Below are 25,430 nucleotides of genomic sequence, written 5' to 3'. Positions count from 1 at the left end.
TATCATGGCAGTGTAATATTTTATGTTGTAAAATCTCTAAAGGATGAGATGTTTTATTTTATCTGGAATAAATCACTCAGAACAAAATGTGCATCCACAGACACGTTCACATGAATTCAGGTGAGACTACTGAAAATAAATCCTCTCAGTTCTGCTTTGTGATTGAAGCTATCCTGACCACAGTGACCAAGAGTTTCAGATCTGATGAGATCTGGGATAAATAATGTGGTTTAGATAATAAGAGCAGAAACTCCACGGCAGCAGTGGCGACGGTAGCAATAAGCAAATGTCAGAGATTTTCCAGCTGATGACCACAGATTAGAAAATGAATGGCAGCATGGAAGAACTGAGAAACCACAATCCCATGGAGTAGAAACGTTCATATTTTAATTAAAAACTCATTCTGTATCATTAAAATAAGCCATCGTATTTGCCATTTCCCCTTCAACAGAGCAGAGGCCGTTTAAAAACACATAGCAGAAGTAAATTACGCGTACGTTCGCTACATTCAGGCGAACTGCTTTAGCGTCTCTTTTTCTGTCTTCATAGCACCTATTTTGGTGCCCAGACAGTCAATCAACCCTTCCTTTCTTCCTCGGCCCCTGTGTTTGTGATTACACACACCCCTTTTAAAACAAAGCACTCCTCTCACACAGCGTCAGTGAGAAAGAGACAGAGAGAGAGAGAGAGAGAGAGAGAGAGAGAGAGAGAGAGAGAGAGAGAGAGAGAACACGGTGCCATGGAAACCTGGAGGAACCAACCAGATTCTTCATGACATGCAACGCAGAGCGACTGTGCAGCAGATCGACGTCGTGCATCTCATCTACGTTACGGTGACAGATGTACAGCATGGAGCATTACGTGACACTTCCCCTGTGTCAAAGCACATGAGCCGAAATCTAGACTAAAGGTCAAACAGCTGATTTACTACACAAAGAAAACAAAAAAAAACACAGGTTCCCTTCTGCAGATCCTCTTTAAAAAAAAAAAAATGCCTATTCACTTTAGGATTGTTTTACAGTGCAAGAGAGTCGCTTAAATGCACACCTGACCTAAAAAGAGCAGGAAAAAAAAGACATTTGAGGAACAAAATGAAATTTAGACTCCTTCTTTTATATATTCTTATATTCCCTAACTAGTTCGGGAGTAGAGTTTTCCACTAAAAACCAAATAAAAAAAGCCAAGACAAGGTATGGCTGTAGGAAAGTCTCACAGAGCGCCACAGAGTTTTAGACGTCCGTATTTCAGGTCTGCCTTGCAGACATAAACGCATCAGAAAAAAAAACAAAAAAAACAGAGAAAGCACTTCATGAATCTTCTCAGGTCTCTCTTTAGAGCAGCATGCTTGTGAGAACCCAGTTCCTCTCCTGGTAAGATCTCCAATGTTCTACACACAACACTCTTCCCCCAGCAACTTTCATTGTCTCCACGGAAAGAAGATGCTGGAGCATTTCACAGTTTTCCATCAATTCTCCACGGGCGGCGGCTGGCTGACGATCACCTGCACCACGTAGTCTTTGGAGATGTTGAGCTCGTGCAGCTTCATGCGGTCGCTGAGCGGCCGGCCTGAGAAGAACCAGCGCTGGCTGGAAGCCTCGAGGCCCTCCTGAGCCTGCAGACGCCGCTTCATGAACAGCACGCTGTCTCCGGAGCGCACGGCCAGCCGCAGGTCGCGACCCGTCGAGAGACGCAGACGCAGCTGGCACTCGTGTCCCTCGGTGGGCGGGGCTTCGGGGGCCTCGGGCGTCTCCATCTCGCTCTTTTCCTCGATCATGTTGACGGGCGGAGAGAGGCAGTAGACGGGGAGCTGGTAGCGGTTGCCCAACTCATCGTAGCACTCGGTCAGAACACCTAGGTAGACACACACACACACACACACACACACACAGGAATGCAAAAAAAAATCATCTAGGTGAGCAATACAGTAGGAGCTCAGGTCACCTCCTGATTTTATCGCAACATTTACTCTTAATAACACTCGATCACATCACCACTGTCAAACACAATATTTAATAAAAGACAAAAAAAAAAAAGAAAAAGAAGAAAAGATTCGTATGCTTGTGGATTCTCCTGGAGACCAAAATCAGGAACGAAAATAATCTTTTTCGTTAATATTTCCATGGATTAGTCATTTCTTATGCATTTATTTATTTTATTAAGATCAAAACAATGCTAACAACATATATTATTAAAAAAAAAATAATAGGCTTATTCATGAGGTAATATAATATAATAAAATATTATGATATAGGCTAATAGGCTTGCTCATAATATAATATAATATAATATAATATAATATAATATAATATAATATAATATAATATAATATTTTTTCACAGCTGTCAGTTAAACATGGACATTTCCGTTGTCTTCTGTTAATTATTAAGCTTAAGAATCTTTAATTTTTCATTTAAATGGATTTATGTAAAAAGGAAAAGGTTTTATTTGATTGCAGATTACTGCTTTTTTAATATATATTTCTATTTTTCTGTCTTTTTGTCTTAATTATTAGAAGTTTTAATACAGATTATAATCCAATGCAGTGTGCAGTGTGTAATGTGTGCGGTAACAATGCAACAGCCACATCAGCACACGCTTCTGAGAGGAAGTTCAGCAAAGTTCAAACGCTGCAGTAGTAACCTATAGCAGAGAAAAATAAAGAAGCTCCCTGGTGGTATTAGGGACAATTTCGCTTCCTTGGAAATCCATGACACAATGCTAAAACTGTTACGTGTTGTTCGGCAGAATTTTGTGACAGTTTCAGTTGAGATGTGCTCCATCACCTAAACCTGACGTCCCTGTTTTTTTTAAAGATTAGTCATTATCTGGTTATCTGCCACACCTGATGCAGCCCATCAAGGGCCACAAGGCTTAAACGTTTAAGGAAATTGAAGGGAAAAGCTCTCGCATAGAAGCTCCTTTATCTGGTTGTTTAATTCTTGCTAATTTCCTGACCAATTTTTTAACAACCATTTGCAACCATTAAAAGCTTAATATTTTGCCATTTTGGCCTTGGCCCTTTTTTTTTTTTTTGCCCAGGAGTGTAAGATTAGCATATTTAAAACCGGTGGAGTAGATTAGTGGTTAGTGTGGTGGGGTTTCACTATAGTTTACACATGCAGGACTACTTTCACTGAAAGGACAGTGAGGTGACACTGAAATGATTCAAAGCCCACACTTCCCTGACCTCTCATTGTCATCCCAACACAGGTTCTCTTTTCATTTTCCAAATGAGTATACGAAAATCCCCTTTTTAAAAATATCACAAAACCTCAACTTGACGCGTGAAAACTCGCTTGTGAATGAGGTACGAGGCAGTGGTCGTGATCAGAATGAATGTGGCTTTTCCAGTTCTGTTGTTCAGATGGAGAAATGAGATAACAAGCAGATCTAACCATGATTGACGCATGATCCATTTAAAGATGTTAGACTGGCTTTTCATTGAGCACCGTAACTCGCATTTGATTAACACTTATTGGTCTTAAGGCTAGATTATACTCGCTTGCACGTACGCAAGATGGCTGCCGCGTGTATCCCACAGTTGTTTGGAGCATTGCTTCAGAAATCACATGCAAGTGCAATACCAACATAAACAGTGGGGGCAGTATAGCACCATGTCACACTTTGTCTGCTACTGAATAAACAAACTAACATCGTGTCTCAAATCGCATATTTATATACTATTCCAGACTGTTATTGGAATAATACTAGGTTGAAGTTTAAAAACCTCTCATGTAGTCTTATCTACAGAAAGGTCTGTTTTGCGTAACACTCTTCTGAGTTTTCGATCTGAGACTCATGACAACAGTCACGACAACAGCGTAAAGTTTTAACAGAACTCGTCAGTATTTTTTTTTTACGTTCCACTTGGAAACCTGATGAAGAGGGAAGTTTTAGCTCTGATGTGGCATCTAAAGAACGTCTATTTTAATCCTCCAGGTGTCCATAAAGTACGCAGGTGAAAGTGTGAACGATGTCGCTCGGGCTACTGCTGCTTCTGAACGCGAACGCAAAGCCACGCATCGAGTGTATACAGATACCACTGAAGTAGATCTTTAAAAGAAAATTTATAAAGAAATATGGAATTGTACCTAAATCGCAGTGTGTATTATCACGTAATATGTCGATCGTGGGAGACAGGCAACTTTTTTTAATGGAGCTTTGAGCTTCCTTTTATTTTTCCTTTTATTATTCCGGCGTTACCTGCCGGTTCAACCCGCTTCCTTTCCGCCAGAAAGCAGAAACTGTCGCTCGGCCACGCCCCCCCGCTGCCACATAATGTTACATCGATCTGTCTTGGTTGTATCTAATTATTTAAAAAATGCTGAGCACAAACAGATTGCAGTGTTGGACTTTTCTGCTTTCTGATTTAAGCGCAGGATATTTACAGTCAGATATATCTGACATCCCATAGCAGCACTGAAGTCGCTAAATTTAATACATATCCTTACAGCACAATACTGATAATAAAATATGGCCATATGGGAACTGATTACAAGCTTCACTGATTCTATTTCATACACTACGGTGTGTAACTATCCATAATCCTGATCAAATCACACTTAGAATATCTTTCGGCAGACTGAGTGTTTTTACAGCTGCGTTTGTTAAACTGGCTCCTTCGCCGGCGTCATATTTGCAGACACCTAAATAAAAATAAAAAAGAAACAGCCTAAATAAAAACATTTCCATGTTGTTTGGTAAAATATATTTACGTCTTCTTAAAGTTGAGACGTCAAATTATAGCTTGTTATTGGCAGAAAGGACCAATTTTGGCCACAATCCAATTTTTCTTCCTTTTTTGGCTGTTTATTGACATCTGATAGGCAACACACACACACACACGTCTAAATACCGTCTACTGTTTCTGTTGTATTGTCTAATTCCTATAAAAACACCTGATTTCTGGTTTCCACCTGTTCACCACTGGTTGGTATGTCACCTCTTCTGACCTTTCAAAAGATTCAGAGATGTACGAAACATTCCCAAAAATATTTGACCACGAGCTCAGAATCAGAGATTCAGGACAGCAAACTGACGCAGTATGTTCCCAGCACAAAGACTGTCCGCTGGCTCTCCTCCACGTCCCGGCACTGTGAGAAGAATGAAAAAGACCAGATGGCTCTGAACAATCAGAAAGATCAAAAACATGGGAAAGCCTGCACACAAGCTGGCTAAAGAACCACAAATATATCATGGAGGTACTCAAGAGCCTCTCTGAAATGTTTTTACGTCCTCCCCGATTCAACTTCCCGTTAACGTACCACAAAAAAATGGTTTACAGAACACAAAGGCTTGGAATGTACAAGGAGAATATGGAGTACGGGACGAAAGCATCACTCAAATGCAAGTAGTCAAGAAGCCATATTTGGTTTTTGGCTTGTAGTGGATTTATAAGATGTGGCAGTTTGGTGGAACTGGCCGGGTCAGAACTGTGTAATCAGCAATGTGAGTCAGAGTGGTCGGACTTCCCAAACCTTTTGGCCAAACAACCCCAAATGGACTTTCTGAATTCCAGCTTTATACGTTAGTACTACTGTAACATTTGAACATTTTATTAAACCAAAGGAACATTCCTTACACTGGTTTAAACCTCAGGTGGGAAATGTTTTGTTGTTGGAAAATAATCCAAGCTGGGATAATTGTGATAATTCCCCGATGCGAAGCAGAGGAACCCGGTTTATACTTGACTCGTGAATTTGTGTTCGTGTGCAGAAGCAGTGGCAACACGAGCGGCATTGTTCCCACACTCACCTGAGTACATTACATACATCTGGAGGATTAAACAAATCAGGATGTAAAATGTTTAGTGGTTTCATGCACAGACGAGCTCTATTTCTGTCAAAATTTTCCACTGCCGTTGTTTCCACTGCGTGTTGTCATGAGCTGCGTCTCAAATCAAGTCGAAAATACCGACATTACCTATTCAAAAGTATTTACTCATCTAGAAAATCCACAAGAGTGGTACTCAGAAGCACTAACTGTAATAGGAGAACTGGTTAGTGTTAGTGCTCAGTGACGGCCTAGAACAGCACATAAAGACGCCATTTGAAACACAGCGCTAGTTTGTTTAGTCAGTTGTGGATGGAGTGTCACATGGTGCTATAGTGCCCCCACTGTTTACTATGGTATTCCACCACATGGATGCGTAGGACGTGTACAAGTGACGCTCCAAACGACTGCAGGATATGCACGGCAGCCATCTTGCATATTTAAACATATTTAAAAGCAAGTATAATTCTCACTCGCTAGGAGTTCTGTTTAAGGACACATGTAGTCACTGTTTACGGTGATTGGTTTATCGTATCGTGCCTGCCTGATCGATAACAACATGCAGTTCTGTGCAAAAGTCTTAGGCACATGCAAAGAAATGCTGTAGAGCAAAGACGCCTTCAAAAATAATGAAACTAAATGTATCTACATTTTAAAAATACTATAAAGAGCAGTAAACAGTAATAAATGAAACAAAGTCAGTATTTAATGTGACGATCCTTCACTTTAAATAAATAAAGCAGTATCTGAGGTGCAGTGTGTGCAGTTTTATAAGGAAATGAGCTGGAAGTGTTACTGAGCATCTTGCAGAAGCAGCCACAGTTCTTCTGGAGACTTTGACTGTCGACTCGCTTCTTATTTCTGCAGCGAAACCCAGCAGCCTTCATTATGTTTTTATCTGAAAAGTGTCTCTTATGGAATCTGCTGCTTTCTTTACTGACATACAAACATTTTTCTGTAACATTTCATTTTGTGCTGGAAAACTAATGTTTAGAATCTAAAATGTTTTTGTACTGAATCAATAATGTAGAAGTCAGAAAATAAACATCTATAACAAAGTTTGTACTAAAAAAAAAAAAAATAGGGTGCCTAAGACTTTTGCACAGTGCTGTACTTCAGAGTGAATGTGTGTATAAAAGCATTGCTACCCTTACGTAGTAAAGCTTGCTGGTGGGCTAGCAAGATAATTGCTTAATAAATGCTTCGGAAGCAGTAACATTCTAGTAAAAAGCATCATATTATAAAGCTGGGTGTACAGTATATGAAGTATATATTACACTGGAAAGAATTGAGTATGTAGTCAGTCACATTTAAGAAAAAATATTACGTATTGTTTACATAAAAATATTTAGTTTCTCATCAAAAATGTGATTTCATTGCTTATACTAAACAAGTTTCTAATTACTTGATTGGATTATGTAGAGTGAGCGTAATCAATTCATGTGGTATTAACGTGATCCAATTACGTTATAAACACCACGCCTCACAACAGCAGCGACCCGAGTTCGATCCAGAGCTCGAGATTTTCTTCATATTTGGAAATACATAATGAAATCATGTTGGATGTACGAAAACAAATTGTGTTAATGTAACTCAATTCATTCACGTGGAACCGATGTTCGCATTTTAATTAAGTAAATTCAATTAGTTTTTTTCTTTTTTTTTTTTTTTCAGCCTACACTTCCAACATCTTAACTAAAAGCCTGGTTCCTGGAGTCAGTTACAGGAACAACTTAATAATTCAGTCGGATATTTATGTAATAAAATGAACACACGTCTTTACTTGTGCTTATTTCTGTCATTGGTTTTGAGATAGGAGAGGAGGTACAAATGTGGACTTAGTTTTACAGTCGAAATCAAATCTAAAGCCCAGCAATGCCTACAAGTGTTACACAAATAAAATACAATTTTAAAAATTTCACATTTAAAAATTTAAAAATGTAAAATTCCATTCAACTCTGGTTGCTTGGCATGATGAAAAGGTGCAGTGTGAAAGTACAAGTGCATGTTCTCATGATCTCATATTCTGGCTAGAAATACAACCAGCAGCTGAAAGTATGACCCCACGGCTTGACCTTTTATCCGAGCGAGTGCCAGAACGTGTTCATCGCTATAAAAAGACTCTTCTGAGGCTGGGCCAAAGCCACGTTAGCTCCAGAGCTGAAAAGCGAGAGATGACCAGCCTGGTGAGCCTTTCCTTTAAGTTCAGCTCTTTCAGGGAAATTTGGAGAGCACCAACATTCGCTATGACTGATGTTTCACTCTCTTCCATCAGAGGGGACGCGAGCATGACGTGAAATAAAAGGTTAGAACGGGCCACAATGAGCACACCTGCTGAAACTCCTGTAAAGACCCCACTGACCACAGACCTACTTTTTGCAAATTGTGCATGTGCATCCCCCTGCTGCATCAAACCACCGTGCTAACACACACAGCAGCGCTATGACACTGAAATGACGAAAAAAAAACAATCTTTTTATTGGCTCTCAATGAGAAACTGAAATCTGTACAATGCCAACAGTCAACTAACATCGTAACAATCCCACAATAATGCCATAATGCCAGTGTACAAGACGCATTTCAGAAACCAAATTTAAGCTGCCATATGTCACATTTACGTTTCGGTTTTGTTATGATCAGTGCAAGAAACACGCAATTACACATCCTGTGATTTTTTTTTTTTTTTTAAGTACAATTCCAGTCAAACGTTTGGACCCGCTTCACTGACTATCTGTTTTGTATTCATCTTAAATATCCGCCTATTTCAGATCTTCTGACAAAAATAACTGAATAAGAATACTGTATATTTTAATTATATATATATATATATATATATATATATATATATATATATATATATATATATATATATATATATTGGATTTGAAATAAAACAATCGAGATGTGACCGAAGTGTAGACTTTCAACTTTATTTTAAGAGGTTCCACAAAAATACGGCATTTACCATTTAGGAATTACAGCCATTTTAAGCAAAGTACCTCCATTTTCAAAGGTATTTGGACAATTGACTGACAAGAAGTTAATTGACCAGGTGCGGTCCATTCCCTCGTTACTTCAAGATAAATGAAGCAGATAAAAGGTCTGGAGTTGATATCAGGTATTGAGTTGGCATTTGGCAGCTATTGGACTGGAGCTACCAATATGAAGTCCAAGGAGATTTCAATGCAAGTGAAGGAGGCCATCATTAGGCTGAAAAAACAAGAGAGACCTATCAGAGAGATAGAAAAAACTTTAAGAGTAGCCAAATCAACAATTTGGTACATTCTTAAAAAGAAGGAATGCACTGGCGAGCTCAGCAACACCAAAAGGCCTTGAAGACCACGGAAGACAACTAAAGTGGATGATTGCAGAATCCTTTCCTTGGTGAAGAAAAACCCCTTCACAACATCAACAGAAGTCAGGAATACTCTGGAGAAGGTAGGCGTATCATAGTCAAAATCTACAATCAAGAGACGTCTTCATGAATGTAAATACAGAGGGTTTACAACAAGGTGCAAACCACTGGTAACATTCAAGACCAGGAAAGCCAGATTAGACTTTGCCAGAAAACATCTAAAAAAGCCTCCTATGTTTTGGAATAAGATTCTTTGGACTGATGAAACCAAGACTAACTTGTACCAGAATGATGGGAAGTATGGCAAGAGAACAGCTCATGATCCAAAGTAAACCACATCATGTGTCAAACATGGTGGAGGCAGTGTTATGGCATGGGCATGTATGGCTGCCAATGGAACGGGCTCACTGGTGTTTACTGATGATGTGACTGCTGACAAAAGTAGCAGGATGAATTCTGAGGTGTATAGAGCTATACTCTCTGCTCACATTCAGCCAAATGCTACAAAACTGATAGGACGCCGCTTCACAGTGCAGGTGGATAATGACCCTAAACATACTGCGAAAGCAACTCAAGACTTTTTGAAACCAAAGAAATGGAATATTGTTCAATGGCCAAGTCAGTCGCCTGATCTCAACCCAATAGAGCTGCTTTTCACTTACTGAAGACAAGACTGAAGGCAGAAAGACCCACAAACAAGCAGCAACGGAAGGTGGCTGCAGTGAAGGCCTGGCAAATCATCTCCAGGGAGGAAACTCAGTGGAAACGTGGTGATGTCCATGGGCTCCAGACATCAGGCAGTCACTGACTGCAAAGGATTTCCATCCAAGTATTAAAATTATGGTTATATTTACAGTTATGTCACTTTGTCCAAATACCTTTGAGCCCCTGAAAATGGAAGTACTTTGCTTAAAATGGCTGTAATTCCTAAATGGTAAATGCTATATTTTTGTGGAACCTCTTAAAATAAAGCTGAAAGTCTACACTTCCATCACATCTTGATTGTTTTATTTCAAATCCATTGTGGTGGAGTATAAAGGCAAAATCACAAAAACTCTGTCATTGTCCAAATACTTCCGGACCTAACTGTGTGTGTATATATATATATAATCAAATATCACATTAAATAAAATTCTCATCACCAGCAAAAAACAAAAGTGTTACATTAAAAAGAAAAAAAACCTATGAAAAAAATATCTACAAAAATTACTTTAAATTAAAAAAGGTGAAAAAATGATTCTTATATTTAAATAAATTCTAATAATACTTAAATACATTTTACAATTTTAAATGTTCATTACAACTTTTAGCATCAACTCAGCTGCTTTTATTCAGGGTCTATGATTGCTGTTTTAAAAAAAAAAATGTTTAAAAAAAAGATACTGTCGATATTTCAGAAAAGTATATTGTGAGGTATATTATAGAAATATCAATATTATATCATCATATCGCCAGGCCTTAACGTCAAATATTCAGATTTCACTCTTAATATTAAACAGTGTGTTGTTCAATAATACATGAAGAATTGTAATTGTTGGCAAATCACTGAGGTATAAGCGGAATAACACATTTCAGGACATGCTTTCACGGGAAAATAATCCACTTCAGGATGATAATGTATCACAGCACACCTTACTTAACGTATATGTTGGACTGGTTGGAGGATTGTGGCTTTACTGGCACTGAAGTAAGACTTTAATTAATTTAATTAATTTGAACAAAATATTTTTTAAAAAGCCCGAATTCGTAATTTCGAATGCTGTAGATACCAACACCACTTTTTCTTTTCCGATACTGATGCTGAAAGCCTGAATATCAGCTGATATCGATACCCATCTGTTACGATATCTACCCATCTATCGATCTACCCATTCTCTTCTTTAAAAAAAAAGATTTTTAAACTGAAGTGCTTAAAAAAAAAATACGCAGCCAAAAAAAAAAAACAGCTTTCACACAAAATTCACTTACATTGCAAATATAATAAAATATAAAGCATAAATATAATAAAAATCAATCCTAACAAATGAAATATGAATATGAATCTCTTTGTATGTAAACATTTTCCAAACCCAATTCCAATCTTTTTTCTTTCGTTACAAGATCAGATCAAATCAAATTCCTGTTTTCTCTTTTTTTTTTTGCTGGGATCGGGGCTGATTCTGATCCCGGGTATCGTAGCCACAGTTCACTGCCCTCACAGTTACGTGTGATCTCACATACTGTGTTAGAAAACTCTTTGAACACAGATTACCAACTCATACTGGATTACAGGAACATAATCTGTGGTTAGAAGTGGTGATGTGTTTACCGTGTGGAAGAGTTATGCTAGCTCCGTCGATGATGGCCTGAGCGAGCTCGTGGTCGTTGCTCTCGAAGGCCTGTGCTGCGGCCTTGAGCGCGTCCCAGATCTCTTTGCGGCCCTCGAAGGCAGGCGCCGTGTCCCAGAATTCATCGCGCTTGCTCCGCAGTTGGCCGTCCGTCATCGGGTAATCGCTCTTCCATTTGGGCTTCTCTCTCTTCAGGGGCTGATTACGCCCCAGTGCCACTACGCCAAAGGACAGGAAATCAGAGAAATATAGAAAGTTCAACCAAGGCGTATGCACATGTTGGATTATTTCAAAGATTCTCTGCAGCATTTAAATCAACTAATACTACTACAGAACTTTTAATAGGCTTCATTAAATAACAGGTCACTAATTACTGATATTTATCACTAATCTGTCACAGCATGAGAATATTATTAAGCGTTCATCGCCAAATGAGACACAAACTAACGCAAGGTGACGGTATTCTGTACATTTTTTGACAAACTCAAAATAAATATCCGCTGGCTGTCTCGCTAACTGAAGCGCTCTGACGTGAAATTCATTTTGCCCAAATCGTTTTCAGTGCGGAATCGACTCAAATACAAGATGGAGACTGACTTGCCTCAGAACATTTATTAAAAATACACGTGTATGGTAAGAAATGCTAACTGCCCAATGCTGCATAATGCTGCACACACTTCAGGCCACGAGCTGTGTTCTGAAGACTAATCATTCATTCGAGACCACATTCGCATTTCAAGTGCCGAATTTTTGGCCAAAATAGTTTTATTTATTTATTTTTTAAGTTTTTTATGACAAAGTTAACATTTAAAAGAATTTCACATTCTTCACATTTCTAACTGCTGTTTTATGATACTGCCACGAAGATATTTTTAGACAAGATTAAAAAAAAGTAATAAAAGAATACACTATTGAATGGTGGATGTTCCAAAGGTGAGAAAGCAACAAATCAATAAAAAAATTTCTCATCAAGGGAAATAAAAAGTGCTATCGCTATCATGAGGAAGCTAGCCAGACGACGTGGAGAGATTCTCCTCTTCCTCATTCCATCTTTCTAACGTCTCCCCGCCTCACGTTCCCGTTTCCAGACCCGACCCGAGTCTGCTGAAATATCTGAAATTCCCTGACTTGTTACGCCGGAGAAGAAAGCAGCCGCAGTGCCTCAGAAGCACCAGAGGCTCCTGGCTCAAACACAAACGGCCAAATCTAACAGCTAAACTCGCTGGCTGCTTTTCACAGAGACTGGATCTCAAACAATTACCTCAGAGGCCCCTCGGGGAGAGACAGCGATTTATTAGGGCAAACATCTGCCTGCTGTTACATTACACTGGAGTCCAGAACACAATGTGACATTTAAGAGATCTGAAAATTCAAACACTTGGGCTAAGTGAAGGCAGTTAAGTGAAAAAGCTCAGGTTTCACATTTATCACACGACATGCAGCTCTTGGGAAAAAAAACATCGCCTGGTCTGAAGATTCTCGATTTGTGATGCAGAATTTTTTTCTCGAGAACAGCATGAGTCCTTTCAGGTCAGGCTGGTGGTGGTGGTGTGATGGTGTGGGGAATGTTTTCTTGACACACATCGGGCACCTTAATTCCAATCGAGCATCGACTGGATGCCACAGCGTGTCTGAGTGTATCAGTGTAGCCCATCACCTGCATCAGCACAATTTAACATCGTATAACGCCTACTTCCGGCATGATGACGTCACAGAGTCGTCTCAGACTGGTTCCAGGAACGTCGCGATGGGGTCAGGGTACTTCACTGGCCTCGCCAGTTACCAGACATTTGTTCTGAGAGCTTCAAATTAGGTTCACTCTGTTTATTATTTGGACCTCATGTAACCTTCACCAGCAGACAGCAGACTGCAGCCACTGAACATCAATAATTCAGTCACCACCGAGGAGGTTTTTTCCTCATGACCCAAAAACAGCCACAGATGAGTCAGAGACATGAACAATAATCCCAAAGGTGCTAACTTTAAAAAAAAACAAAGCAAGGCACGCCAAAAAAAAATGACTCGACGAGACCTGCCTGTTAAGTAAGGAATAACACACAACGGGCTGTGCTGTTAGAGGAAAATAATCCACGCCCGGGTTCTGTGATATGGCCTGACGTGAAGCGGATTATTTTCTTATAACAGCACGTCCCGAAGTGCGTCATTCCACATGCACCACAGCCAATAATTATAATTTTTTAGTTTATTACTGAATGACACTTTTTAACCACTTTAGAAGAAGTTATTTCCTGTTCTCGCTTACGTTATAGCAGCTATAAACAGTCGTTCCCTCACCAGCTTCTCTTTCTTCTCTGTCTTGAAGAAAAAGAAAAAAAAAACACAACACAAAATGTAAACTCCTCTGTCCCGAGGACTTTCAGAAAACTTAGTGACACTGGAGACTCCTTCCATAAATGATACATAAACAGAAATCTTAACCGAAAACTTTTCCTTTGCTAAATAACAAATCAGTTTTTTTTATTAGCTACGATTAGATTATGTGAAGCGTCATGAAAGTTCTGCGGCGCTGTGAGCCGTTACTATAGAAACGAGAAGGTATTAGAACGAGCGCATTAATATAAACCTGTGATTCACGTTACAGCCGGAACTACTGCCAGAGCTGTGCTGTTATAGAAAATTAATCAAAGAGAAATATAAATAAAGGTCGATTATATGAGAATACATGACACAAAACCAATCCACACCAAGAGACAATTAACTCACAGAAATTATAAACATTATGGATATTTTTAATGTGATGTTTCTAGGTTGAACTGATGGTGCTAAACTCAGGAAGGATGAATTCGAGAGTGGAAAAACCAAACGTCACATCAGGCAACACAACCTTCCCTTATGTGCCTCTGAGTCCGTTAGGTGATGATGTCATGTATGTCATTTATTTAAAAAGCACATCCTGTCAGCTGTAATGTCAGTGTGCCCCCTTGTGCCTGGCTCCACTACCTTGTCAGGTTCATGACATGAAATTTGCAAATATAAAAATAATAAATAAATAAATAAATAAATACATAAATAATCTGGCTACTTTTTACCAAATTCCCCTCGGGATCAATAAAGTACTCTCTATCCCTTTCTTAAAAAAAAAAAAAAGTACTTTTACAGCCGCTTTACAGATAAAGAATCACTTATTTTTACCAGGCACTTAAAATATTTACGCTTCATAAATAATTTTAATCTTTTTTTAAATAAAATGTTTCGGGATTCACCTGAGCCTGAGGGATGTTTTCGCCGTGTTGAGTGCACTGCTCTGGGTTCTGTGATTTTAATTTCTTCACTTTACCCTGGTCAGACTCGTGACGGATCCAGAGCCGATCCCGGGAGAATTCAGCCGGGATCTCAGGGGAGCGTGCACACACACTTTCACACACAGCGTCTGTAAAGCCGGCTTTACAGTGTACCATATTCAGTCTGGGTTTTGCTGTCGCAGGCACAATCACACACCGCAAAATGGAATCTTTGGTCGGGATTTGCGTCCGATTTAGTGCCACTGCGATTAAAGACAGCCGACGACAAAGTGTTGGAAAATTTTGATTAAAATCCCAGAATGTGAGCGCTGCTACGAGACTTGTCTAAAATCCTCCAGTGGGAAGACGGAATAAGATAACGCAAAACTCCCGGGACAGCTACAAATACTGACGAAAACGTACACAACACATAGCGGATTTAAAAGAAGAGCGGTCTGTTTGTGGCTGCAGAGAGAACTTGTGACTCCAATGAACACCTTGGCTTTTCTTTCTTTAGCTATTTTGTTCAAAAACGATATTTTCTGTCACTTTTGTCATCAACATGAAACATCTTAGACCTGAAAGTGAATTTTTGTTTAGAAACAGAATGAATTTTTTTTTTTAATTATTATTTCAGGTATAATTTCAGGTTTTATCCTTTATTTCTATAAAATGGTACGTTCCATTTACTTTTTAATTTATTTAGAAAAAAGTCACAATTCATATGACAAGCAATTTTAGGTGATAAAAACATCTAATTATGAATTTTTTTTTTTTTAATAATTAAAGCATGAAAGAGTTAAAGCATATAACTATCTAACTAGCTCACAATACATTATTATTACATTATGTCCAATATCTCTGATTGGTATTTTATAATTAAGTTATATTCTAAAATGTATAAACATTGTGGAATTCAGCTTGAGCTTCTTCAAAGACCAAAGACGATCACTTCACCCAATCCTCAGTATAAATGTGAGTCTGGAAATGTTATTGGTGTGAAGTCTGACAGCTTAATAACTGAACAAATGGAGATCAGAGACAGACAGGAAGACCCCAGCGCTCATCATTAACGGATTATGTTTCTTTCCAGGAAGCCGGCGGCTCAGGGGAGTGCTCGCGCTTCCAAACCCGACCGCTCACGTGATGTACACAGCCCGAAAGTGACACGTGCAAACAATCAGCTATTTTAACGAGCATCTGAACAGGCCTATAAAAAGCCTTTTTTTTTTCTTTCCCCAGATTGGAAACAGCAAGCCACTGATTTAGACATGTTTGTTCAGGATTACAGTGTGAATTTAATTTGCAGAACGATCCCAAATGAGCGTTTACCTGCAGTGTGTGTGAAACAGAGTGAGAGAAGCAGCCACACAGCCTTGCTATTAAAACACGCAGTAAAAAAAAATGACGTATTTCAGACTACATGAGCTTCTCATCAGGACAGCAACGCCGCACAACGCTCCGCTGACATCTGGGAACTATCGACTCAACCAAACCAATATCCTCCGGAGAAAAAAAAAAAAAAGTGGATCTTCTACATAGTCCACACGCAAACAGGGCAAACATGTGGGAGAGAAAACGCTGAGAAAAACTCTGAACAGTTTATTCTCCAGAGCTGGCTGAGACACAGCGATGCTCGTAGTAATTTTCAATTTTATTGTAATAACATTATGAAAATAACACGTACAGAAGAGCGTAAAACAAATCAAAATATTTCATCGTTTAAATTCTTAACAGTTCTCTTGATCGATCTTCTTAGCAGAGCAGTTCTAAATAAAAAAAGGTCTAAAAAAACCTTTTTTGGGGTTAACAACATCATTTTAAGCAAAACCTGTTTTTGAAATTGTTCTGTGTTAGAAATAAATGTTTTTGGACATTAGACAAACGATTTCTGAGACGATTATATCAAAAATGTACTGTTACGTTTCAGATTGTCTCTGCCTATAAGCAGCTCCCGACCGCACAGCTGATAATATCATTACACCTCCGCTACTCTCCTTAAACCTCTTATCACGATTTATTTTAATGGTAAATGACTAGCAGAGAGAAATCAATATCGCACAAGCCTACGTTGTAATGAGTGATGAATCTGAATCATGTGTTTATATATATATATGTGCAAAACCAGGAAGTAAACAGGAAATGAACAGCGGATTAGACACAGTGACCCCTGCTGGACGGGAGGAGTACTGTCCTGGGGTGCTGTGACTGATGATGAGCGATGGGAAAATGTCTGTGGTTGATTATTTGCAATGTGGGTTAAATGGCCTCCTCCTGTGAAAGAAGACATTTCCTGGGCATGTTCAGTGACAAAAAATACCGAACTCTCAGGCAGTCTGGCTTGTGAGATCAGATTTTATCTGGTACTTTTGTTTTTTTGTTTTTTTTTGAAAAGCAATCTGCTACATCTGGAAATAATTTTGTCTTCATTATCTATGTATAACAGTTCATATCGCTGACTGTGTAACTATTTCAGATACTGGAATGATAGCAGAGCACAGTCACACATAATATTTTTAATAAAGCAATGAAGCATTAAGGAGCTTCGTGCCATCTGTGTCTTTCAGATCCTCACCAGCTGGGTCACGTGTCCCAGAGGGAAGAAAAGCAGTGGAAAGAAAACGATGGCAACAGATGTCTCATTTACGTGAGCACTTCAGCTTGGATCACATGATAAGGGGCAGGTCAAGTTGCACAACTTCTGCCTTGTCTTGCACTGGAGAACCACAAACGGCACAGAGACGATGTGCCATGTCCCTTCCGCCTCTGTATTAACTCTTTATAAGTCCACGATCAGCCAATATTCTGCTCAAGGCTCATTTATGGAGTAGTGCATAAAATCATGAGGATACACATTTTACAAAAATAATATTCTCAGTGAACTCAGTGACATGTTTTTAGTTGATGTGTGTCAGCTTGAGTATTTCAGAAACTTCTGGAATTTTCATGCACAACGGTCTTAACACAGAATGGCGCAAAAAAACAAAAAACATCCAGTTTTACAGGTGGAAATGCGTTGTTGATGAGAGAGGAGGAGGAGGCGAATGTTCAGACTGGCTTGAGCTCACAGGAAAGCTACGGTAACTCAAATAACCACTCTTTACACCCGCGGTGAGCAGAAAAGCATCTCAACACATCAAACCCTGAATCAGATGCAGAAGAACACACCAGGTTCCACTCCTATCAGCCAAAAACGGGAATCTGAGGCAACAGTAATCACTAAAACTGGACAGCTACATACGGTTAGTCATGATAGGATGATTTTTACATTAGTACATTCTTACTAACTTTGTTTATTTGTAAAGTGTGTACAGTTTCCTCGTGTTTGGAACAGCCTCTCTACCGCTGAACATGAGATAAGATAAGGTGCTGAATGTCAAATAAAGTATTTATAAAGGAGTCTTCGACGCTTGGGCCGACATCAAATTTTCATGTCATGATTATTGTTTACTATATTATCACAAATATCGCATTTAAAATATTTACCACGTGTTGATCTGTGGCTGTCTCATAGACAATCTGTACACAATTCATCGCACGTCATCACACGTCATCGTACGAGACCGTTATTTACTCACAAGCACTAAACGTAAAAATAAAGATAAACAGAAAGGTGAAATGTCGACAACAGTATCGCGCATACAGACTCGCGTACGAACCCGAGCTTAGTGTCATCTTAAAAATCAGTGGAAAATACGTCACTCTTATTAAAGAGAGATGAAAAATAAGCTCTTTATTCTTTACATCCGTGACAAATCAATGACCTGGGAGAAGAAGTACAATGCTGCATAATGCAAGACAGACCGAAGGTTCATATTTCACCTCACACATGCCCACAGTGTCACGCTGTCCTTGAAGAGAATCAATACAATGTTGAAGGAATGAGCAAAATCAAGAAGTCCATCCAGCTCTCTATATGAAGAGTATAAGGTTAGAAAGTTTGTTACGATAAGATGTGAAAGGCATCGTGATACGTAACGTACCATATGATATAAAAATGATACGGTTAAATTACTAACATTTCGATATACTTCAATTCATCTCTGATCCGATCCGATGTGATTCGATTCGGTGTTGAGACGATTCGATTCAGGTTTGATTCAGTTCAGTAAAATGGATCATGTATCCTAGTTTTGACTCTACAATTTCACATTTCTTCACTCTTTATATTTTGTCTGAGAATTAATATTACATTAAAATTACATTACTCCTGTCCCTAAATCTACATTCATACAGCGCAAAGATTCACGATTCATTAAAACACTGCTGGCTCAGTGCTGTATATTTAGAAGGGGGCGTAGCCAGATATATATATACATAACACGTGTGATTTATGTTACGTTATTTTTGTGTGCGAAAATATTCACGCCTTTATCGGTTGTATTGCTCTGCTCTGAAGTCAGACAGCAGGATATTAAGGTTCGTACAGGAGAAAAATCAGACGAAAAGGAAACACGTATTATGAAATACAACACATTTATTATTGTCGATCATGAAGCCACAAACCACGTTTTCCGCCAGACATTTAAATTGACTTGATAGCCATCACATAAACATCATCAAATAAAGTAACAGATCTCTTCGGTTATCGCCTGTGACTGGCCAGAAGTGCTGATTAGCGAGCTCTGACGGAAACTAGCTTTACCTGTCGCATTTTTACCTGCAGGCTAACATCAATTTCGGTTAATGTCATTACTTTAAGCCGTCTTTGTAGGTGTGGAACACGTTTGTGGTTTGTAGCGTCAGTGTGTTTTATTACCGTGTTGCATATATGTTTTGCATATACAGTAGCAGTGCTTCTGTCAAGTACTTTTATTGTATCCAGAGTACTGTAGTTCCAAAGTTTTGATTTTAATCTCTCTCTCTCTCTCTCTCTCTCTCATTTCCTTTTCAGTTCGAACCAATAACCCGATGTGGTCGTATCTGTTGTCGACTTTCTGATTCGAATTGTTTTGTAATTGTAATGACCAAGATCTTTCAAGTTTGTACTAATCTTTCATTTCTGATTGTTCCAAATGTGTCCAAATGCAGTATGAAATATAGCTAACTGTATCACAGCGATGGTAGTTCATACTTTCATGACATTACCGTAGATGGTAACGTACGCATTTGAATCGCTACTTTAAGAAGGTTAATAGTGAGATCACCATCAGCTCCTACGCCGTGACTAACAGTGCATACCACAACAAAACCGTATAAATGAGTTAATTAGCGTTTCTTCACCTTTACTCAACACTTGCTTGGGTTTATTTATATGTAAAACTCATCGTTTTGTAGTCGCTTGCATCTCAGTGCCTTACTTACACAACATCCTTTTTCCCCATTATTGTAAAACGACAGGATGAATTACGTTATTGGGACATGTAACACAATGCAGTCGCACCCAAGCACCACCAGTAACACCAATAACGAATTAAATAATGAATCATATACATTAACAATTTAAAAAAATACAGATTTTTGTTATCAGTATGCTACATTTCTTTTTTTTATTCTTTATCCCAGAACATATTTTACTTCTGTTGTCCTCCAGGTCTCTCCTCGGGCAGTTGTTTTTGCATCTGAAACTCACATGACGGTTTAGTTGGCTCACATTTCAATAACCGCCAGCACACACCCAATAATACGTAGCGCGTTTGATTCAACTGGGTTTAAATGAGACGGAATCATAAACTGCACTGAGAAGCGTCAGAGTGCCTTGACACCGTTTCGTCTGGTTACTGAATCTGAATCAGAGAGATATTTGTTACTTTTAGTTCGTTTGCTATTTTGGTTTCGTTTGTTTTCACACTGAATGTAAGTAAATGAACCAAAAAGCAAAAAAAAACAACGTTGCGTGAGGTGTGTGTAGCGCTGAAAATATACGCGTAAAACTCTTTCGCTCAAATCCGATGATGGAAAAACAGTCAACAATGTTTAGTCACGTGCGTGTAGAAATCATAAAACCACCACGAGAATAAATGACTACATAATTATATAAAGAACTAGTTTACGACATTTTGTGTGTCGCATCCAGCGTTTTTTTTTTTTTCTTTTTTGTTTCTCGGTCCAAACCTCCAGAACACATCGCATCTCTGTAGCGCTACAGCTCTGTCCTTTGGCTCAGTTTAGCAGCTCAGATCTACAGAAAAACACTGCGACCCAAAACACACGGCATGTTCGGTTCATTTCCTGGAGTCGCGTTGGATCAGAGTCGAATCGCTTCGTCACGGTTTGATTTCAGTGAGAAAGCGATTCGACTCCGACTGCAGAACCAAACATGGTGTGTTTTGAGTTTTCGTGCGACATTTTTCTGTAGATCCGAGCTGCTATACGGAACCAAATGACAGAGCTGTAGAGCCGCGGAAACGGACCAACAGACAAAAAAAAGAGAAAACAAACGCTGGATACGACACACAAAACGTCGTAAACTATTTACTGAGCACAGGATCCGCATTCTCTCTGAGCACGGGCGATTTTTATGACTTCTTCCGTTGCCGTATTTCTGAGCCATGAATGATTTGTGTGTGTGTGTGTGTGTTCAATATTCTTTACTTTCTGGCTCGTTTAATTACACGCAGTGAGAAAACAGACCAAACCAAACAGCAAAACGAGTGAAAGGAATCCAATCTCGATCTGATTCGGATTCTGTAATCGGATTACTAGGTGTGAAAGCGAACTCAGAAACTCTCAGAACGTTTATTTTGGATCGGAGGTCATCTCAGTGCTTATGCGAGAGCACTTTTTTTGTACCGCTTGTTTTGGTACACGATGGTTGCGTTCACACTACACGAGGGGGGTTTTAATGCGATGATGTGATGCGATGTGATGTGATGTGATGTGAAAGCGCTCTGGAGTCGACGCCAACACACAAGTTCTGGCTTTTGGAAGTCTCAGAAGCAGTTCTGAACTAATTGTAGAAACATGTGCACTAGTTTCCAGCAATCATTCAGTCTCCTTTGTCTCATTAGCCCCGCCCCCATCCCCAAAAAATGATGACGCGCGCTACCATGTAGCATTAATAACATCTGAACCGGAAGTCCTCGAGGGGCAACAGGAATGCCACAAGGGGCATTAACAATCCTCTTAATAATCCTCTACACACTTAATACGATCTAATTACAACCGGAAATGCAGTATAGATCGGCTCGTGCGACGTTTCCGTGGCAACACGACGAAAAAAAAACCGTTAGCTTCTGCTAAGTGCCTTGTCAAGTTCCCAAAGTCTTTTATGACTTTATGTCTATTTTTAATCAAACCCCAACCCACCATGTTGTAAAAAAAAAAAAGTCAACTATCTAAGGAAACAGATGTTAATAGGTGTTATATATGCATATATATAAATATACATATATATATATTAAAAACAAAACAAAACACTGTAATCATAGAGATGCTGTGGTGCTGAAAACACTGACCCACATTTTCACTAGCCACAAAGCTAGCAAGGGCTCTGTGTGCAAGGGTTAGCAACCTAGCATGCTAGCACAAAGATGAAATATTTATAGCAAACGCCTGGGGAGGGGGAAAAAAAGAGTGCAGAAGCGAAGAGCATGACATTTAATGGGATCTTTCACGTCTAAAAGTGGAGCTTTGAATCTTTCCAGCATGGAGGAGGCACTGAAGAACATGGAGTGAGGACAGAAGAGAGGAGAAGAGGAGAGAAGACAAGACACACACACATACACACACATACACATACAGAGAGAGAGAGAAAGAGAGAGAGAGAGAGAGAGAGAAAGAGCATATAATAATGATCTAAAACATGGCCGGCTGTGTGCAACTTTCATTTCCTACCTCCGGTTCCGTCTGAGTTTTCGTTTAAGCTGCCAGAAGAGTCATGATGACTGCCCACACAGCCACCCATGGATGTCTCCTCTCTCCCCTCTCCTCAGCCGAATGGACAGGGACGAGACTAAAGCATCAGCCGGCCAGAGGCGGGCTGCTGAGTGCACACACACACACACACACACACACACGCACACACACACACACACACACACACACACACACACACAGAGCCTAACTCTAACCCTAACCCTCCAACCCCAACCCATCCTTCACCTCACTCACCACAAGCAAACGATTTGTCTCTTTTTGTCTAGTTTTTGTTTTTACAACAAAAAGAAAAAGCAGATTTTCCTTTTTTTCTTCTTTTCTTTTCTTTTTTTTTTCTTTTTTCCTCAGTCAAATGTCCTCCAAGATCAAAACCATCAGATATTCCTTTCCCCTCCCTGTGGGTACATCTGATCTCCATCAAGATCTCCATCAAGATCTCCACTGTAGGAACAGTTTTTTTTTTAAATTATTTTTGCACAATATATATATATATTTTTTTGCTATATACTAGTTTCCTTACACACTGTACAGCTCTGTATATTTGCATATTTTTATATATTCTGTTTATATATTCATACATTTATATTTATCTATTTATCTGTTTATATATTCAAAGTTCGATGAATCTTGAATCTTGAATATTCTTTATACATACATATACTGTGTGTGTGTGTGTGTGTGTGTGTGTGTGTGTGTGTATATATATTCTATTAATATATCTATTTTATATATTCTATTTTATTTACATTACATTCCCATTACTATAGGCTGCTACATCATTTTTATTATATAGTCTACTATATTTTATTATATTCTTATTTTTTTTATTTTATTTTTTTTTATTATGTGTGTATATCTTAGTTCATTGTGGGATGAGGAACTAAGGAAAAACATTTCACTACATTACATCACATGTATGTAATATGTATGTGACAAATAAAGAACCTTGAAAATATAGAAATGTGCACACACACACACACACACACACACACACACACGCACCCACTGTACTGTTTTACTGTCTTTTCTTAAGAACTTCCTTTGACATTATTATTAATGCAATTATTAATGCAGCTCATTAATGCTAGACACATAAACATAAACCTGAGAAATCAAGTGTTTCCTCACGTGGACCAGCAAAATGTCCCCACAAGGTCACTACTGTTAGATATTTCTAGCCTTGTAGGTACATTTGTTCCCCACGAAGATATAAAAACGTGGCCACACACACTTTACTATCTTGCTATCCTTTTTAAAAACCTTCCTTTGATGTAATTATGAATGCAGCTCAGTAATGTCACGCCTACACCTGAAGGTAAACGTGTTCCTCGTGGCGACCGGCTAAAACGTCAAAACTGTCAGATATTTCTATCTTTGTGAGGACCATGAAGAGATAAAAACACGACCCCCTTTAACACACACACACACACACACACACACACACACACACACTAGCACAAATGTTACCAGGAACGTTTTCAAGAAAGAAAAGCAGAACAAAAAAGGAGGAAACCCAGAAGTAAAGATGCTCCAGGTCCATTTCTGTACATTATCCATTAATGTATATTTTATTATATTTTACCAAACAAGTAGATGTGAAAATATGAGGCGTTATATAGATGTGTTTTCCTCCTTGTATTTTCATATCATTTGGGAAAACATGGTTTTTATACTTAATCAAGTAGAATGTAACACTTCTCTCTTTAATTATTTTCTGACTATATTTTATTCTTGTTCGGAATTATGACTTATACCAGAGCATGTTAAATGAACATTTACGGAAGGAGTCTCCAGTGTCAGCGCTTTGTATCAGTCGGTAAGATTTCGGATATCTATAGGAGAGAGGAGTTTATGCTTTCCGGTTTCTCGATAACATAGCAAGTTTTTTTGTTTTTGTTTATTTTTTTGTTTTATTAACTTGAAGAGAGAGAGAAGAGAAGAAGAGGCTGGTGAGGGGACGCCTGTTTACAGCTGCTGTAACGTAAGCGAGAACAGGAACTAACTCGTCTCACGGATGTTCCGCAACATTAAATCCGACTCTAAATGTCAAAAAAGCATGATGTGTCATTCTTTAATAAGTTTAATCATTGGTAAATCACTGAGGTACAAGAGCAATAAAACACTTCAGGACAAAGAAAATAAGGCACTTCACGTTAGTAACAGCTCGCCGATCGTCTTCCTCTAACAGCACACCTTGTCATGTTTTATTCTTTACATAATGAAGTCAGGGAGCCCAAAATGACCGCTGCTGCCCTGATAAAACTCCATTTATCCTACAGTCTCTCTGTAGCTTAATTAGTTCACATTACTTCAGCCATATATCCATAGCAGAGCTTCCTTTTTGTCTTTTTTGTTGTATCCATTACTTGGCCCTCATTTCCTGTTCATGAATTTGTAATCTTTGGTTTCTTTTTTTCATATTTTATAGCCGTTCGTTTTAGGTCATGGCCATTTGGCAGCTGGTGTATTCCCCTTTGTAACAGAGATTAAATGGTCTAATCGCATCACTTCATGTCTGATGGAAATCCCTGTGATGGTATTTTGTGGAGCTTAGCCATCTTCGGGAATCTGGACAGCACTATGAGCTGCACACGTCCGTCAGAGAGGCGCCTTTCTGCAACCACTTTATCGATTACATTCAGTCCAACCTTACATCCCCAGGTGGAGTATTCTCGCCTTTCTTTCTTTCTGCTGATCTTGAGGGTTGGGTTTTTTTTCTTCTCTTTCTAATTAACATGAGAGTTCTATACAGTGGTGAGTTGATTAGGTACGCCCGTCTGGAGAATGACTGGAGAAATAAGCAATATTCTGTAAAACTGCACATATAAATATTTATCAACAAGGTAGGAACATTACTCTCAGAGACCACTCTTTCTCTTTCATTTTCAATCAGGTCAATATTACAAATAAAATATT

General features: G+C 38.9%; 1 protein-coding gene across 1 annotated transcript; it reads right to left on the bottom strand.

Annotated features, from left to right (window-relative positions):
• Nucleotides 1–365: 365 nt before the first annotated feature.
• On the bottom strand, nt 366–22,645 carry ubtd2 (ubiquitin domain containing 2). The gene is made up of 3 exons (XM_026938429.3): nt 22,473–22,645; nt 11,436–11,672; nt 366–1,851 (listed from the first exon to the last, which is right to left on the bottom strand). The coding sequence occupies exons 1-3, from the start codon at nt 22,540–22,542 to the stop codon at nt 1,466–1,468; spliced, it is 693 nt and encodes a 230-aa protein (XP_026794230.1). The 5' UTR covers nt 22,543–22,645; the 3' UTR covers nt 366–1,465.
• Between the last annotated feature and the right edge of the window lie 2,785 nt (nt 22,646–25,430).

The sequence above is a fragment of the Pangasianodon hypophthalmus genome, chromosome 15, assembly GCF_027358585.1.
Source record: "Pangasianodon hypophthalmus isolate fPanHyp1 chromosome 15, fPanHyp1.pri, whole genome shotgun sequence".
Classification (NCBI taxonomy): domain Eukaryota; kingdom Metazoa; phylum Chordata; class Actinopteri; order Siluriformes; family Pangasiidae; genus Pangasianodon; species Pangasianodon hypophthalmus.
Note: the sequence above shows the minus strand (reverse complement) of the source record. Positions and strands in the feature narration are given on the sequence as shown.

Coding starts and splice junctions, on each gene's coding strand:
- ubtd2 (XM_026938429.3), bottom strand. CDS start 22,542: ATGGGTGGCTGTGTGGGCAGTCATCATGACTCTTCTGGCAGCTTAAAC. Junction 11,673..22,472: donor AAACTCAGACGGAACCGGAG/GTAGGAAATGAA, acceptor CCTTTGGCGTAG/TGGCACTGGGGCGTAATCAG. Junction 1,852..11,435: donor TAGCATAACTCTTCCACACG/GTAAACACATCA, acceptor GTGTCTACCTAG/GTGTTCTGACCGAGTGCTAC.